The 16,775-nt window shown below is 37.3% G+C and overlaps 2 protein-coding genes across 24 annotated transcripts in view; one reads left to right on the top strand and one right to left on the bottom strand.

Annotated features, from left to right (window-relative positions):
- LOC139964375 (uncharacterized) overlaps positions 1–12,905 on the top strand; it is a 50,415-nt gene extending 37,510 nt beyond the window's left edge. For all 6 annotated transcript variants that reach the window (XM_071965951.1, XM_071965950.1, XM_071965955.1 and 3 more), the window contains 5 exons: positions 516–632; positions 1,313–1,372; positions 2,015–2,083; positions 2,971–3,045; positions 3,564–12,905. In XM_071965951.1, the coding sequence (XP_071822052.1) occupies positions 516–632; positions 1,313–1,372; positions 2,015–2,083; positions 2,971–3,045; positions 3,564–3,952 (710 nt within the window). In that variant the 3' untranslated portion in view covers positions 3,953–12,905. The remainder of the gene's footprint in view (positions 1–515; positions 633–1,312; positions 1,373–2,014; positions 2,084–2,970; positions 3,046–3,563) is intronic.
- LOC139964370 (uncharacterized) overlaps positions 9,804–16,775 on the bottom strand; it is a 32,098-nt gene continuing 25,126 nt past the window's right edge. For all 18 annotated transcript variants that reach the window (XM_071965925.1, XM_071965922.1, XM_071965923.1 and 15 more), the window contains one exon: positions 9,804–16,630. In XM_071965925.1, coding sequence (XP_071822026.1) covers positions 16,248–16,630 — 383 coding nt within the window. In that variant the 3' untranslated portion in view covers positions 9,804–16,247. The remainder of the gene's footprint in view (positions 16,631–16,775) is intronic.

The raw sequence follows: 16,775 nt of genomic DNA on the forward strand, positions 1-16,775 counted from the left end.
TGAGCGTTGTTGATAACTTTTCTCGACATACTTCGTGCCCTACATGGTTATGAGTTGGTATCAGTCACCGACTCACTTAGCGTGGTATTATTGCAACATGGTAAAGCGTTACAAAGTTATGTGGTTGCGACCCTATATACGCACTTTAAGTGTCTCTGGGAGTGACTGGTAGTAGAATTAAAAAGCATATGTTACCAGTGGCTAGAATTACACTGTTGTAAATGTGTGTTAGATAGTTTTTCCCGTGCATGATACAAAAATCAAATGATGCTGTTTTCCTATACTTTCGTTATTTACCCCAGATGCAACACTTTACTACGCCTCTATCCCTCCAACTCAAATTGTTTTCAATTCTGATAATCTACTGGAATTCTTGGTGTGACTTTACTTATATTACCATCCAATTCTTCCTATATAAATGCTATCGCATTCTCTAGATGTAATACAGTACTCCATTTCTCTGTGCCTTCAATTTGATCCGTATAATGCTTTACATTTCTCTATAATACTTTTAGGTCTCTCGGACTGGCGCAAGGTTGTCTTCATTGCAGCAACTGTTCCTTGCGTGGTTTTAGTGTTTGTGGTGGTGTTGCTTGTATGCTTATATAGGTCACGCAGGTTGAATAACCAAGGTATGTACATAACCGTTACGTCACAGCAAACGTAGTCCATTATTTTGGAAGATTAATCGTAAAATATGCTATAAATAAAAACTTCAAATAATTTTCAATTTCTTTTTGAAATTCTGCTTACTTTAGCACATTGCTTATATGGTTAAATATCTGCCCTTGTCTTATTCAGCAGCTGTATAGATTTGGTCATCCTATAATATTCGCTTCACTTGTTGGCACAGCCATTGGTTGATTACGGTTCTGGTACAAATTATTCATTATCATATATTGTATCGTATCATATATTCTATATTTGGGAACCCCCCTCCCCCTACACCCGGCCCAATCCCATGTAAACATGATATCTTATTGCTCGAACTTTTTATCCTACCATAAAAATGAATAATTTTCTCATTACATCAAATTAATGTAGATGTATATATAGATTCAAATTTTATTCTCTTATGAATTCGCATGTTTTCTCCCGTCCTCTGTGGTCTACCATATATGTCCATCTATAACTTAATCATAGGTCATACGGCACTGGAATTACATAATCAAAAACTGTATGCTCTGTGCTTAACATAATTTTGATTTGTTTTGCTGTTAAATTGGTCACCAATCGCACAAGTCTGATATAACAATACATGTGACGTTATACGAAATATACTTTGTAATGCTTTCTATTTTATTCATATTAGGAGCTCGTCGAACGGTGGTCAGCAGTACGCCACCACTTGGTTCTCCTCATGATAAAAACGGTAATTATTTATATAACAGAGAATCAGTCAATGTTTACCAATGAAAGATGTTATGAAAACAAATATGTCTATGTTCCATTATCGTGTATCAAACCTGTTATTGATCATTGGAGGGTAATGTTATAAGTCAAGGCCCTTCATAAATATGATCGCACGATTACGTAACAATATATTCACTTCTAGCATTAGCTATAGATGTCATTCGATGTCAGTATGTCTATTCTATATTGAGATTAATATTTAACCTTGGATTACACCAATAGTCATTAACACGATATCAATCAGGAATTCACAAAGCACCTGTTATTCAAACCACTAGGCATTAATCTCATTTTCATAATTTTGACTCAAGAAAAAACATGAGGAGTGAATTATGTATGGTCCCGGTGACATAGATGTTGCCGGGACCATATATTCCTGGCTCTCCATGCCTTCGATTTTGTAATTGCTGCAGGCTCCAACTTACTTTCTTAACATAACAGGGTTCTCAAAAGGGGGAGGGGATGCTTCCTCCCTTTAGAACCCTCCACATGACGGCATCCCCTGCACGAGGTGCCAACTGTTCTAGGTACGCCAATGGTATACATTTTCCCCGTAATTATTATGTCTATCCAATGAATAATTTTTTTTTTTTTTGTACAGAACCGCCGGAAGCGACATCTCTTTCAGATGTTGAGGACCCATCTGTGTCAGATCGATTAGTTAGTAGTGGTGAGATACATTGTTTGTACAGTTTACGTATAGCAACCATTGAAAACCAGGTTCACACCGCAAAATGCTACATGGCACTCCAGAAAACTATGTTGAGTGGCTATAGTGGCTATAGTGGCTATAGTGGCTATAGTGGCTATAGTGGCTATAGTGGCTATGACAGTTAGGGTTGGATTGGCATAGGTGACCATCGGTAATTACTTTGACCAGTTGGTGGGACTGGGTGTACTAAAATATGGGTCATAGCTTCTAAAGTGGGCTCCATTGTTTATTAGGGATCTGGACAAATCTAGTTGTCAGTAATGCATTATAGGATAGCAGACGCGGCCCTTGGAGAGGGGGGGGGGGGTAGGGGAGGGGAGGGGGAAAGAGAAGTGGCGTGTACATCCGTGTGAACCCCCCCCCCCCCCCGCCCACACACAAAATAATTGAAAAGTAGCTATTAGTAGAACCTTGCATGTAGTTATAATTATATACCAATTGTTTTAGCCTAAGTTTGCCTTCGTATGCATCATTTTCACATCTAAACTATTTATGTTTTGGTTTGGGGGCAGGGTCCCTCTCCAATTCATCTCCCTACTTGGAAGTCGGCTTCAACGACACTAGGGCCACAACCCTCCTGTCTAAAATCCTGAATCCACCCATGGAAAGAGTACTGACCGATATGAGGGATGGACGTGATATGAGGGGAGTGTGTGTATGTGGGGGGGGTGGGGTGGGGGTGGGGTATGTCTAAAGGTACGAGAACGGAAATATCATCCGTGGCGGCCCCGAAAATCCAAGGTTTTGAATTCCATGCTAGTCAACAATGTAAGTTAAATTTAGTAAAGTTTTGTAAAGTTAAATTCCTTGCTTTTCTTCATATTAACCGGTGCTTTTATTGACAGATTCGTCTGAAATGAGGGAAATTGGTTCCTCATTGGAAACGGCTGAAACGAGTTGTTCAGTTCCAGACCTCTTTGGTTAGTTAATTACTTACCTTTTTGAGCCATACCATTATAATGACGTACCGTACCAAATTACATGCGCGGATCCAGAAGGAGGGGGAGGGGAAGGGAGGGGTGGATGTAAACTACAGCACCTATCAATTCTAAAGCAGTTATTAGCAAACCTTGCGCGGTGGTGACATAATAATATCCACGCCGTGTGTGCTAAGTTACTTGCATGATACAATAATAAACCGTTCATTTTTGGAAGCATCATTTCACGCCTAAACAATTTTGTTAGTAGGATGCTCCCAGACCCGTCTCGGTGGAGAGTTAGCTTAAACAACCACAAGGGAACCCCCCACCCACCCACTTCTATGTCCGCCCCTCCCAAATGACGTACCAAATTAATATTCGTGAAGGCGTGACAACGCATTTTCACTGGTTAATAGCTAAAAACTATCAATTAAACACTCAGTAACTTGAAACTTCTAATTTTAAAATCTACGTCAAAAACATTTTTCATTACGTTTTTTTTACTTCTGATTCCATAGCACCATACAGTGGAAAGATAAATGCAGTTTCCTGGATACAGCTGAACTCCCCTTTAAACGCACTCCTACAAGATGAACGCTTAAAGAGACGTTTCGTAACTACTTGGTTTAATTTGTCAATAGCCAAGGGTGAGGGTGCGGTAGACATCATTTGTCGTGCTAACATTGGTAATGACTTTATAGAATATTTGAAAGAACAAACTGAAATATTTGACATCGATACATATGATTGCTTAGCAACCACTCTGAGAGATCCAAACTTCAAAGAGATGATAAACAGGTTAGGTTTGGAAAATCAATGCGAAGAGGTCGAACGACTGATTTCAGATGACCAGTCCAGGCACTGTGACGTAGTTCATTTTTCATTCGAAGCAGAAACTGTTGTGTGAGGTTGATATGTTCAGGAGAAGACGTTTATGGCGATCAAAATGCCGACAGAAATCCATGTTTGACGGTCGATCATCCAGGTTTAGGTTTAATATAATAGGATTGATATTAAAGGCGGCAGAAGAGGGGTCAATCTGAGGTGGGAGGGGAGGGGGCACAAACAAGCTTCGAAAGGCAGAGGGTTTGGTTTGAGGAGGCAAAATCCAGATGACCTAACCCTCTCCGTAAAGAAGAGTCCAACGGGCACTATGGTGGTTCCTTGCTGGTTGGATAAATTGGACACAGTAGCTTTCTCTGTCAGTCAACACCTGAATTCGTAATCGTAGATTTGTATGAGAGATTTTTCTTTAGAGATATGAGAGAAATTTATGCACCTAAATATTGCATATTCAATATTGTAATATATGAAGTAAATATGCAATATACTGTATGTGCAATATATATGCATATTTAATATTGTAATTGTAGAGGTCACCTTGTGACCTCATTTAAAATGAAAGAATTAAAAATAAGTAAACTCAGGAAACTTGTGTGAATTTGGCCCCACAAATTTGGGCCTAATGAATGTGTCTGAAAGAGCATTTGAGGTGGATATCAAATTTGGGCCCACTAGCCCCCAATATGGGTCCGACAAAATCTTGTATTAAAGTTTGCGCCTAAATTGTCGCAAAAATATTCGGCCAAAACAAACTGGCTCAAAAATATATTTGCCACCCCACAAAAAATTGAATCCCAAAAATGGTGGGCCCAAATGGTCCCAAATATATTGGACCGCACAAATTCGTACCAAAAGAAAGTGTCCCAAATTGCATTTTTATTGAGCTTCAATTAAAGGATTGGTTCAGTTGTCATACATGTTGATGTTGTATGAAAGAGGACAATATAAGAAACACAATGGTGAAAAAACTGTTCAAATATCTTTTTCGGTTAAAGAGATATTCAAGTGTGAAGTTTTATCAGATTGTGTAGAAACTGCTGAAATCTGACTAGCTGTGATGTCACATCCTCACATTCCTGAAAAGTACTTGTTTTTTTTTCTAAATATTTTGTGAGATTACATGACTTTCAACCAAAAGATATGTCAGGAGATCTCATATTTGTCAAAGGAAGTATTTGAGATTAAACATCTGAAGAATTTTTGATTATATTATTTTCCAATGTGTTAAAATATGTGAATAATTTTTAAAGAAATGTATTCACACATGTTAAGGAAGTGAGGATGTGACATCACACCCTCACAGTTATTTTTTTTACACCAGTCATTTTCAAAGAAATTTTGATGTCTTCAAAGTGTCATATCTCCTTAACAGAGCATGATATCATGGTAGTTTCTTCACTGTTCTTTTTGTCTTTTTGTGCTCTTTCATACAAAATAGACATGTCAAACACCTGAACCAATCTTTTTTTTCGTTTTATCAAGGGCAAGTCATGGAGAGCTGCACAATGGCATTAAATTGACCAATTCCTTTGTTTTCTTTAAAATTGAAATGATTATATATTTGGTTGATTGGCGTCTATCTTGGCGCAGAGTGCTGTATGTTTTTTTAAATATTTATCGTGAGTATGCCACCAACCTCACTTTAGCTGGCGATCTTGGTCCTACGTTTCATATTAGGTAATAATTATTTCTCTTTTAATTATTATCTCCAAATCAATGGTACCGCTATGGGCACTAAGATGGCACCATGTAACGCCAACATATTTATGCACGAATTGGAACAGGAGATGCTATCCACTTCTCCTCTTAAGCCATCACATTATTATAGATACATTGACGATATATTTTTTTGTCTGGCCACATGGTGAAGAATCTCTTAAGTCTTTCATTTTTCATGTTAATTCTTTTCATGACAGCATTAAATTTTCTGTCGAAGTTTCTAAACAACAAACATCATTTCTATATGTTCTGGTCAAGTTGGATGGCAATTAGCCCACTGATATTCATATGTATTTATACTTTAATAGTTTTCACCCACATGGTCTCAATAGTTCTACTATGTTTACAGCCAATGCCTTATACTTAAACGAATTTAAGTTTATAAAAGAACTCATCAATTGTCGGAATCATATTAGTTTGCTTACATTGGAAAAATCAGGAATTTGAAAGGATGCTTTATAAGTCTTTTGTAACCAAAGAAAATGTCTTCTTCCAAGAAAATGAACTGACGGTTCAGAAAACGTTCTTCAACATCTAAAAGAAATGAAAAGACAATACGACATTGCCAAAATAAATGATCTGGCGTCTCCTCCTTTCTTTTGCAAAAAGTACATAAAGAGCTCTCAAATATGTTCAGAAGAAAATAAGAGCCTGTTCGTCCCTAATATCCGGTGAATAAAACAAAATTGAAGATATTGGAGTTTTGCTCCACTAACCGAATACCATGGACACTGAATAAGTCAGTACCACACTTTGTCATCAAAATTAAATGAAGCGTTCCATTTTGTAACTGCTGTTAGATTCTCCCAAAATTTGAACTATAAATATTGTAAACAAATTTAGACACCCTTTCATTAGTTTGGATGGAGTTCCTTGCACTGTCGGTAGCAGTGAAAGGAGGCGACAGTACCATCCAGCCGGGTGGAATGGCCGAAATAAGACCCCAGTAAAGGGTAAATGGACACGTATTCAAATTAATCTACGAAGGAAAGTTGCATATAGGAACGGCCGTCCTATCACGATTCATAACATATTTTATATAAATAACCCCCCTTCTCGAACATAAAGCGATCAAAAAATATTATTGATTGTTGACTTCGAGATAGGAGTTATTCCAAATAATTTGGTTTCCGAACTCTCTGTCCGGGACCTTTAAGCATTTGTGCTAAGAGCGAACAACGTCCGCAACAAAGATGTTATGGAAATTATGAATGGCTGCATAAATGCAATTACATCTTAAATAGAAAGCTTTCATCAAAACGGGCAAGTGAACTATCAAAACACAATTTCCAGTCACCAGGCATATCGTTTGTATAACGACAGATCGAAGTACATTTTAACCCTGCAATGAAGGAATCCAAATGAATAACATTCAAAGCCCCGGGACTGATAGGATTTATAATAGTACGACAGTTAATTTTCCCCTGCTTATTTCCCTTAATAAATTTAAAAATAACCCTATTAAGGTTACGAATAAAATAGTCGGGAGGGTTTGGGAGAATTAAAAAAGGAAAACAAGTTGGGATAGGGCAAAAGCCTTTACGATGATGTTTTGCCGACGGGGTGAGGTCCCAAGCGGACCACAAATTAAGCACATGCTTAAGGCGAGAAAGATTGGGAGGAAAATTGAAGGAGAAAAGGTCCTCGCGATTAGTTGTGAAAGAAACTACTAACATGCTGACCGGACCACGGGACCAGGTAACTGCAAAGTCGTCCACATAGGCGGGCTTAATATCAACATGTTGGCCTAATGGGAAAATAGTATATTTAACATAGTTAACATGCAGACCTGAGACTATGAAATACCTCAAGAATACGTACAGCTTCCCTAATAGAACCGGCATACTATTGTACACCAATTTCAAAGAGCTTTAGCACCAATTTTATAATCTGTATTGAGTAAGGTGATAGGCCTAAGGTTTTCCAAAACAGACGAGTCTTTACCAGGTTTGGGGACAACAGTAACTAATGATACCATGTCTCTGATCAGGGGAAAGCTGGCCCTCGGTGAAAGCAAACTTTAGGGACTCGACTAGCGGCTGACCAACCAGGTGCCAGAAACACTTATAAACATTAACACCAAGACCATCGCTACAGGGAGACTTATCTAACAGCATACTATCAAGAGAAAGCTTACATTCCTCAGGAGTAAGAGGGCCGTCACAAATAATAGAATGATCATCATCGAAAAGTCTTGTCAGGAAGTAAGCTATTAAAGAAGTAAACATCTCAGTGCGCGTAAAAATAGCATCCGACTTTGTAGGCGTTGGTATATATTAAACTGATAGGGTATATGTTTATCAAATTTCAGAGGTGCCTTAAGAGGGTCCAATCTGGGGTTTGTGAAGGGCCCGGGTTGCGGAGACCACACATTTCGAGGGCAAGAGAGGGGCACATGTGACTTAGATGTGATATGATCACGTCAAAACTTGCCGAAGCGATGAACTTTCTAAGCATTCCATATAAGAGAGAGAGTTATGTATAAGGCATAATTTCTTCCAGCCTTATAACAGTGCATGGTATGGGTACTACGGGGTCACACCCACCTCCCAGACTCATTCATCAGTTTTAACTTCGTTGCGTAGTCTTGAGTCTCCATTCTATTTGTCATACAGTACATTTCTGTAGCCTTCTGCTTAGATATAGATATAACATCGCTACGTTATAATGTCATACATAAATACGACGGTCATGTGATTGATAAGGGCCACTTTTTGATTTGAAAAGCGCTTTATACGGTAATAAACTTGGAGAAGTATTCAGTATTTTAACCCTTTCGACTGATTTAGGAAACTATCACATAGATTCAGACCACTCGTTTATTTTCTCCTGGTCATCTTGACATAAACTATCAACACAATAGGGTAGGTCCATCCTGTTTATCTGGTGTTGGAATTAGTTTCAGGTTCAGCTGACGAGAATCACTGCTTTAGCTTTTTCCCACTGGTGTTTCTTTTGTTGGCTGTTTTGTGTGGTCAGGGATTATCTTAAGCTTTGTTTGCTGGCAAGTATAAGTTGACGCATGGAAGCTTTCTCCACAGTATTACTCCAGCTTCCTCTTCATAACAAACTTGCTTCACATTTCACTCATATATATATACTGTACTTTACTTCATTACTTTGCATTTTACTTTATTACAAAGTACTGTACTGTTATTCATCTATACGGATTACGTTATTATACTATTGGATCTTTACAATAATAATACTACTGGAAATCTTACTCTACTTGTGTTGTGTTTATTATGCATCCCCTGTTATAAAACAATGCCTCATGAGAGGAGGGGGATCGAGGGGTGGGATGGATGTCAGGGGATACAGCTTGGTGAAAGGGGTCAATTAAGTGGGAAATCTTGGATCAAAAGTGGGTTGAACTTACGATTTGATCAGAGCTCGCCCGTCCAAATCGTTGGTTTAATAAACAGACCAAGGACTGTAATGGGGTGGGTGGTATTGTCATACTCATATGTAATACTATCAAATCGTTTCCACATCGAAAAGGTAACGTAGTTTAAATTTTCAGCCTTCTCGGTTAGTATCTTATCTTATCTTCTAACACCAATAAAAACTGGAGGAATTTTTTTTTTTTTTTACAATTGTTTTTTTTTAAATTTTTCATTGTTTTTTTTACATATATATGTATGATCATTATTAATTACAAATGTTCCATCTCTCTTAACTATGTGAACTTTCACACCGTAGTCACTGCTGATCTACTGAGGTTATCCCTAATCTTTGATATCAATTCAGCCTCGTCGCTGGGGATTTTGTAGTCGTTGTTCGTTTTGACGTGGTGACTTTTTGACGAAAAAACCAAAACGATGTTAGCAATTTGTGTATATTGTCCACCCACCTTATACCATCAAACTCGGCCTATTATAGAATTGTTTTCCATAAAATAAAATCTTTCGGATTATTCCAACCATAAGGCACGGTAAACAATCTGTCTTTCAAGGCACACGATTTGAAACCAATCACGGTCCTAATCTATATGTCTTCTATCATGTTTGGAATAACACTGTAGATTATGCAGTTTACTATGTAAAAAAACATAGTCAACGCAGTGCAGTATCATCTCTCGGTAACACCAAATAATCGTCTACCAATCATTTTTTTTCTACCTCAGCAACTGTTATAACATTGATATAAAAACAAAGAATAACAAACAAATAAATAAACACAATTCATAGTCAATGAAAAAGTTACGACTTACATGATATCATCAACAAACAAAAAATAATGAAAGGTAGAGATTTGTTGATTAAGTTCAGTTTACACAAAGTATGATCTAAATCGAACAGGAATGATTACAGCAAAGGATTAAAATTAAACACTCAGGTGATGATAAACTAATTAAATTTCTCGACAAAGATGATCGGTCAACAGCTGTTTCATTTTCTTTGATATAGATACTGTTCTGTATTTATTAAATTTCAGCACTTAAGTTGCTAACTGCTCAAAAGTGTCTGGAACGAAAATATTTCCCATTCAAAATGCTTTCAACAATCTACAATCTGCTGGAAACAAATTATACATACCTTGGTAAACAAAAAAAGCCTTCTAGTCCTAGGAACAAATTTTCAACAGCATAGTCTGTTTGCATGATACAGCTGTATACATTAATGATATCAAAACCGTTAACAAAACCAGATATAAAAGTGCCAAGGTGTTAATTCAATTTCAGCAAATGTCACATGATGAGGTACAAGTACCAAGACATACAATGAAAATAAACCTTTTGGTTGACCCTCCATGAATGACCTTTGGTTGACCCTACATGAATGACCTTTACATTCTTCATTCTAGCTACCGATGTTGGTCATTCCACCATAAATTGTACATGGAAGGAATTAAAAGTCAGAATGAATATATTGCAAAGCTTTTACATTAACAATGCATCCTTCCTTCAACAGTGTGTTGTAAAACTTTCTCAGCATCTTTCATTAACAGGTTAACAGTATAAAATTTCAACATTAACCTTGGTGCTAACCTGCTGTAAGAATGTTTAACTCATACTTGATGCATGGTTTAATAAACAGGAGGACACAATAAGAAAAACAAAACACTTTTCTTGACATTAATAATCTATGGCAAACACAGAAGAGAGAGGAAAACCATGGCTGTTTTGAACAGACCTTTGGTTAAGTTCGTTCCTCTTAAAGAGGTGCTCCATAATATGTAGGTATGCACCAATATTGCAAACAGTTGATTCTTTATTCAAAGTTTTACTTCATTAGAAGAGTTCATTCTTAAGTGGAGTTTTTACTTCACTAAAAGAATTGGTTCTTTACTGGAATTTTATTTCATTAGAAGAATTGATTCTAAAGTGGAGTTTTACTTCAATAGAAGGGTTGATTCATTTAATGATTCACAAAATGGCACACAGATAACTAGAACCCCAAAATAAATGGCATAACTCAGACAGTTCCATTCTAGCCTAAAATTGGCTTTGCTCTTTTCCAGTTTGTTGAAAATTCCCCAGTCAAGATTTCAGTAGTTCATTTATTTACAAATTTACAAAGATATTGGAATAGTCGCATTGAAATTTATAATTTTAACAAAGATTCATTTATTGTGTAATTTTCCTATCGTTTTCGTCCATTTTCTACTAACTTTTAACATTATGAAGATTACCTCTCATTGTCGTCAGTGTAATTCTAATGTCGGTTAAAAGTTAATTATACATGGACTAGGCCGACTTTGCCTTCCTGCACGACTATGATGCAGGGAATATACCTAGGCTATATGCGCCTAGGCACAATGGAGTATATATCCCCCATACTCATGCATGCATTTACAAGTGAACCGTGCCAAAAAACTGTGCCTTTCCCATTTCCATTGCACTATCATTGCATCGCGCGTTACCGCCGTTCTAACCCGGTGTGGCACATAACATTTTTTGGAAAAACCAAAGCATGTCAATTAAGTCAAGTTTTCAACACATAACTCTGTTCCCATGGCAACCACATATTTTGATAGCATTTGACTTATGTCATACCTGTGAGTTTCCATGTCAATTCCATGGAGTTTTTGACACACGCACACACTGACACGCACACCTAGACACGTCTTGGACCCTCCCCCAGTCATGGACATCCAGTCCACTTGGGGTACCTCCGAGAGTAGCTACTCAGGAAATTAACCATTTCCACCGATATAGCTTTCAACGGCCAAACTGACAAAGGAACTACAACATCTGATCGTGGCTATGGGAAGGATGAGAAAAGTATCACAATGAACAACATGTTTGCATTCAGCAAGATGGATCTCCAAAAGACCGCTTGATAAATAATGCAGCCAGTCAATAAACGGCAACTTTGGCAGGAAATGTTCACAAGTTATCATTAATTCACCAATACCAATCATCAGTGCCGTCTCCAAGAAGAAGTAAATTTTGTACCCACGTGACTTTTCTATAGACGCACAGAACATCATATAACCCATGCAGTTAGAGTCACAACAAACACAATTGAAAAATGCCCTAGGATTCTTTATCATGATACAATATCACTAAATGAATACATTTTGATAAGAAGAAAAAAAATGGCAGAAGGTCCTAATGAATTGTAAATCCCCCCCCCCCCCTTATCCATCACCTATATCACCCATTCTGCAGCAAAGCCATCCCTCACCCCAGCTGTCCCCATCCACCCATCTGACACCCCCTCACCCCAGCCACAATATCAAGAAACACAATGACAATCTAATGGACTTAAAAGAAAGGACAAGTAATATTTACAAACATTTATGTCATAGATAAAATGTGAAGTTAAAGTTACAATGATAGTATCAAGGTTATAACAGCATAACCCTGGATAAACCGAGAGACCCTGAGTGGGAACCATGTACCCACTACAGTATACATACACAACTGTATATAGAGCAGGAGGTTTGGGTACAAATCCTGGGAGGTTAGAAGATTTTCCACTGTTATATATATACATATATATACATATATATATATATATATATATATATATATATTTATATATATATATATATATATATATATATATATATATCCAGAACAGTGAAAAAACTTCCAGCCTCAACCGGGGTTCGAACCTGGGCCTCCCGCTTTACATGCGCACACCCTAACCACTAGGCTATGGACGCTGATTGTGTGTCCAGTGGTTCGAAACTGGAAAGGAAGGTCGTAATTCCACTGTAGGTGTTCGTGACCTGTATCCAACAATACTAGTTTTGTTTTTGGTGACATATTTGCCTTACTCTAGAGATCAAACATGATGCTAACCAACTCAAATATATGTATATATATATTTATATATATATATTTATATACATACTTTACAATAACACTGGAAAAGATGGTTATAAAACTATTAAAACAACTTGATGGCAGCCTCTCAATTTGTTTTACCTATGGGTTCGAGCCTCGTTTTATGTCCTGTTATCTCTACTTTTAAACTTTTAAATAATTAATCGTCTTTGGAGGAAATTGTGCTAAATGGTGGTCAAATCAGCCAAAAGGAAAAATAAAATCTAGATAATGTGATCATAAAAGTTTGCTGCTACTAAACTACCACTTCACTCTGCTCGACCAACGGTTATACGTGACAGAAAATGGTTTAGACAAGAGAAAAGTGTGAACTACCTGCATTGCAAAAATGCAATGTGACATATTTGAGCTACTGTACGTAGGAGGTGCGAAAACAGGGCTATGTATTTAACTATGATAACTTTAACTATCATAACATATTACTTTCATAACAGTACCACAGAAGCTACCAATTGTACAATAAAAAGTACAAACTTAAGTGTAAAAAAAAATATAAAAAAAAACATTGTAACTGCAAAATAACATTGAGAATGATGAGGCATCTAGAAATAAGTCCTTAATGAACGGATGTACGTAAATTTTTAAAACGATAGGTAAAGCTACGACCAAAAAAGTTTCATTGCACAGAGGGAGGTATTAAATCCAGAAACTTAGCCAGATTCACTGCAAAGTGTGATTCTGTAAGAATCATGGTCCAGTGGCAAGAAAAGACAAAACAGATATCTACAGGTATCTACCACCGACTGCCCAAAGTAGCTGCGATTAGCCCCTGGTCAACAGCAGGTGACCGTTGATACAGAAAGTCGATTGCAACCAACCCCACCTACGAGATGTACACTTTGTAACAAGGTTAAATTTCAACACAAAACACATAGTAGCATCACCTTATACCGTTGACAGTAGGCCTGCGAAGTCCAACATTATCTACTGCCTTCTACGATGTACAAACCCATACTATATGAAACAACCGATACATTATCCAATGTAGGAACAACTCATGGTAAAAAAAAACATATTAACATCACCTTATACCGTTGACAGTAAGCCTACACAGTCCAACATGATCTACTACCTTACAACAATCTATGATTTACAAAACCCATACTATGTAAAATAACCAATACATTATCCAATGTAGAAACAACTCATGGTGAAAAAAAAAACATAGTGACATCATACAGTTGACAGTAAGCCTACACAGTCCAACATTATCTATTGCCTTACAACGATCTACAATGTACAACTCCATAATATATAAAACAACCAATATATTATCCTATGTATACATTATCCTTTGTATGAACAACTTATTGCTACATGCAACAGTACTGACTGTCTGTTCATAATTGGACAATATGTAACATGTTGCCTATAATGAAAGTATATATAAATGTATGGAAAGTTGATCCGGGAAGGCCTGCATTATTTCAAAATGGAAACTACCTGCTTTGGAGTTCAATTTCATTTATCTGGGAAGACGATTGATAAAGGTGCCTTGGAAGTTTTCCCATGTATGATATTCATAGCGATTTGATAGATGAACGAATGGTGAGATTATTGTTTCTAAAATATCAAAGGCATTTGCGTCGTGTTTCTGTTGTTTAAGTCCGGAGTCAACATCAACCTCAACATTTTAATGAAAATTACAGATTCGGACCAGACTCTTATATGCAAATAAGGGCACGGCTTGGTGCTTTTGCTATAAATGTGAAGTAACCAACTTTTATAGAATTCAAGAGCTTATTAGAGTGACAAACATTTCCATATATGGAGGGATTGACCCAAGTAACACATCTTATAGTGTTAGGCATTTTTGGACAGCTTTGGACTATCTTCTTTGCATGTTATTAATGATTTGTGACAAAATCCTTTTTCTTTGTGACAAGCTTAAATTCATGGTGACATTTTAACTGAACAAGAAAGTGTGTGCTGATTTTCTGGGCCATCAACTGATGCTGCTATTTGCTTCACTTAAGACTCCATTTAATGTAGAAGTTAACTACTGTCAACTGAAAATGAAGACCCATTCTCAAGACATTTGATGGCACACAGTATACAGATCATGGAGTAGGCAATTCCTACTCCACTTTTTGTCTGTTTTATTCTCAATAGCAGAACTGGTACATTAAGTTTACTCAGTACATACTAATAATGTGAAGGCCAACAACTTTGTTCAAATTTTTGTTTTTAATTTTTTTAAATATTTTTTATATATTTTTTTTTCAATTTTTTTTTTCTGGCAAAGGAAGACAAAGTTACACCATGCATTCTTTGCTTAACCGCCTCATCATACCGACCATTAACTTTGCCTTCTCTTCACCGGCCCAAACACAGCTGGGCCAAACTGGAGCCGGCACTTCTACGATGGAGCAGTGTCTACCAGAATGGAGTCAATTTCCTCCATACCGGACAGAGCTAGACCATCCTTAGAATATGAGTACCACATATGGGTACCCCATATGAGTATGACATATGAGTACCACATATGGGTACCCCATGTGAGTATGACATATGAGTACCACATATGGGTACCCCATGTGAGTATTACATATGAGTACCACATATTCTATAGCCAGACTCTTTTGAATCATATTTTAATCACAAGTTCAAATACTTACTTCGTAAGTAATTATTATTTTGTAATAATGTATTTGGTTCATCGTATGAACAAACAATCTTTCACAACTTCATCACGAGCCTCCTTGACTGCAACAAGTCGTAACTTCCCATACAAGCATTCCGCTCAATAATCACCGATACTTTGAGTTAACCCTAGATATTGCTATGTCCTTTAGAAACGGCTCTAAAGTCACCAATGATAGATACCATCTAACCTTTTTCATAGATATGAATGATGGTCACCACAATCTGTATTAAAGTTAAAAAAAAAGGGGGCATTTTGCATTTGGTTGTACCTGGTTTGAATCGCCTTGGATGAGTCAGATGATGTTATACACCAAATCGGAAAACAGACAATTACAGTACCCCATAGGAGTACCGCACATTCTATAGCCAGACTCTTTTTGAGTCATATTTAAACACAAGTTCAAATACTTCTTTGATGAGTGCTATTTTTTTTTCTGCCATACTGAATTGGTTCATCGTATGAACAATTCATCTTTGTAGTAATATGTCTTTCACATAACTCATTTATTGTTATATTTGCAAACCTTCCTAGACTGTGCCTTTTTAAATTGATCCTGGGTGTGGTGACTATTTGTGGGCTAAATAACAAGCTTATTCTTGGGTGGTGTAGTACGATACCACAATATCTGTACCCCTCACAAAAAATTGTAAAAACCCAACTACACATTCATCCCTCGAGTACCGTCATCAGCTACTACGCTAAAACCGTAGTCACGACATCGTCTCTGCAGCTATAGCAGTCCTCCAGCCTTGTCAGTCCTTGTAGGAGATCATCTATAAGATCAGGCCTGGCACTGAATTCATCTCCATGCTTCACGGACCTGAGAGCCGTTGCCATGACCCTGTGCGTGTTAATGTTAAACAAAGTCATTCCGTCTTGGAGAATCTCTGTAAAGTCCCTCTGTGGATCTCTTTGGCAAATTCCATTTATCGTTATGTCACATGGAGTGGTCCCATCGGAACATTCAAAAATCCTCTCCACGAACCGTCTTTTCGACGATTCGTCCTGTAGGAACGTCGAGAGCGACGACTCGATTTCCCGCCATTTAATCAGCGACAGGGAGCAGTTGCAAAACTCTGTAGGAGAAGAAGAGAAGTGATATGGACAATTGACGTTCATCCTCTCTGACGGACGGCCCAGTTTCATCCGATACAAACCAAGAAAGTGGCAGGGGATGCCAAGGGAAATTCGACTCTTTAAGATATTATTCTATACGTAAAT

The sequence above is a fragment of the Apostichopus japonicus genome, chromosome 22 (assembly GCF_037975245.1).
Source record: "Apostichopus japonicus isolate 1M-3 chromosome 22, ASM3797524v1, whole genome shotgun sequence".
Lineage (NCBI taxonomy): Eukaryota > Metazoa > Echinodermata > Holothuroidea > Aspidochirotida > Stichopodidae > Apostichopus > Apostichopus japonicus.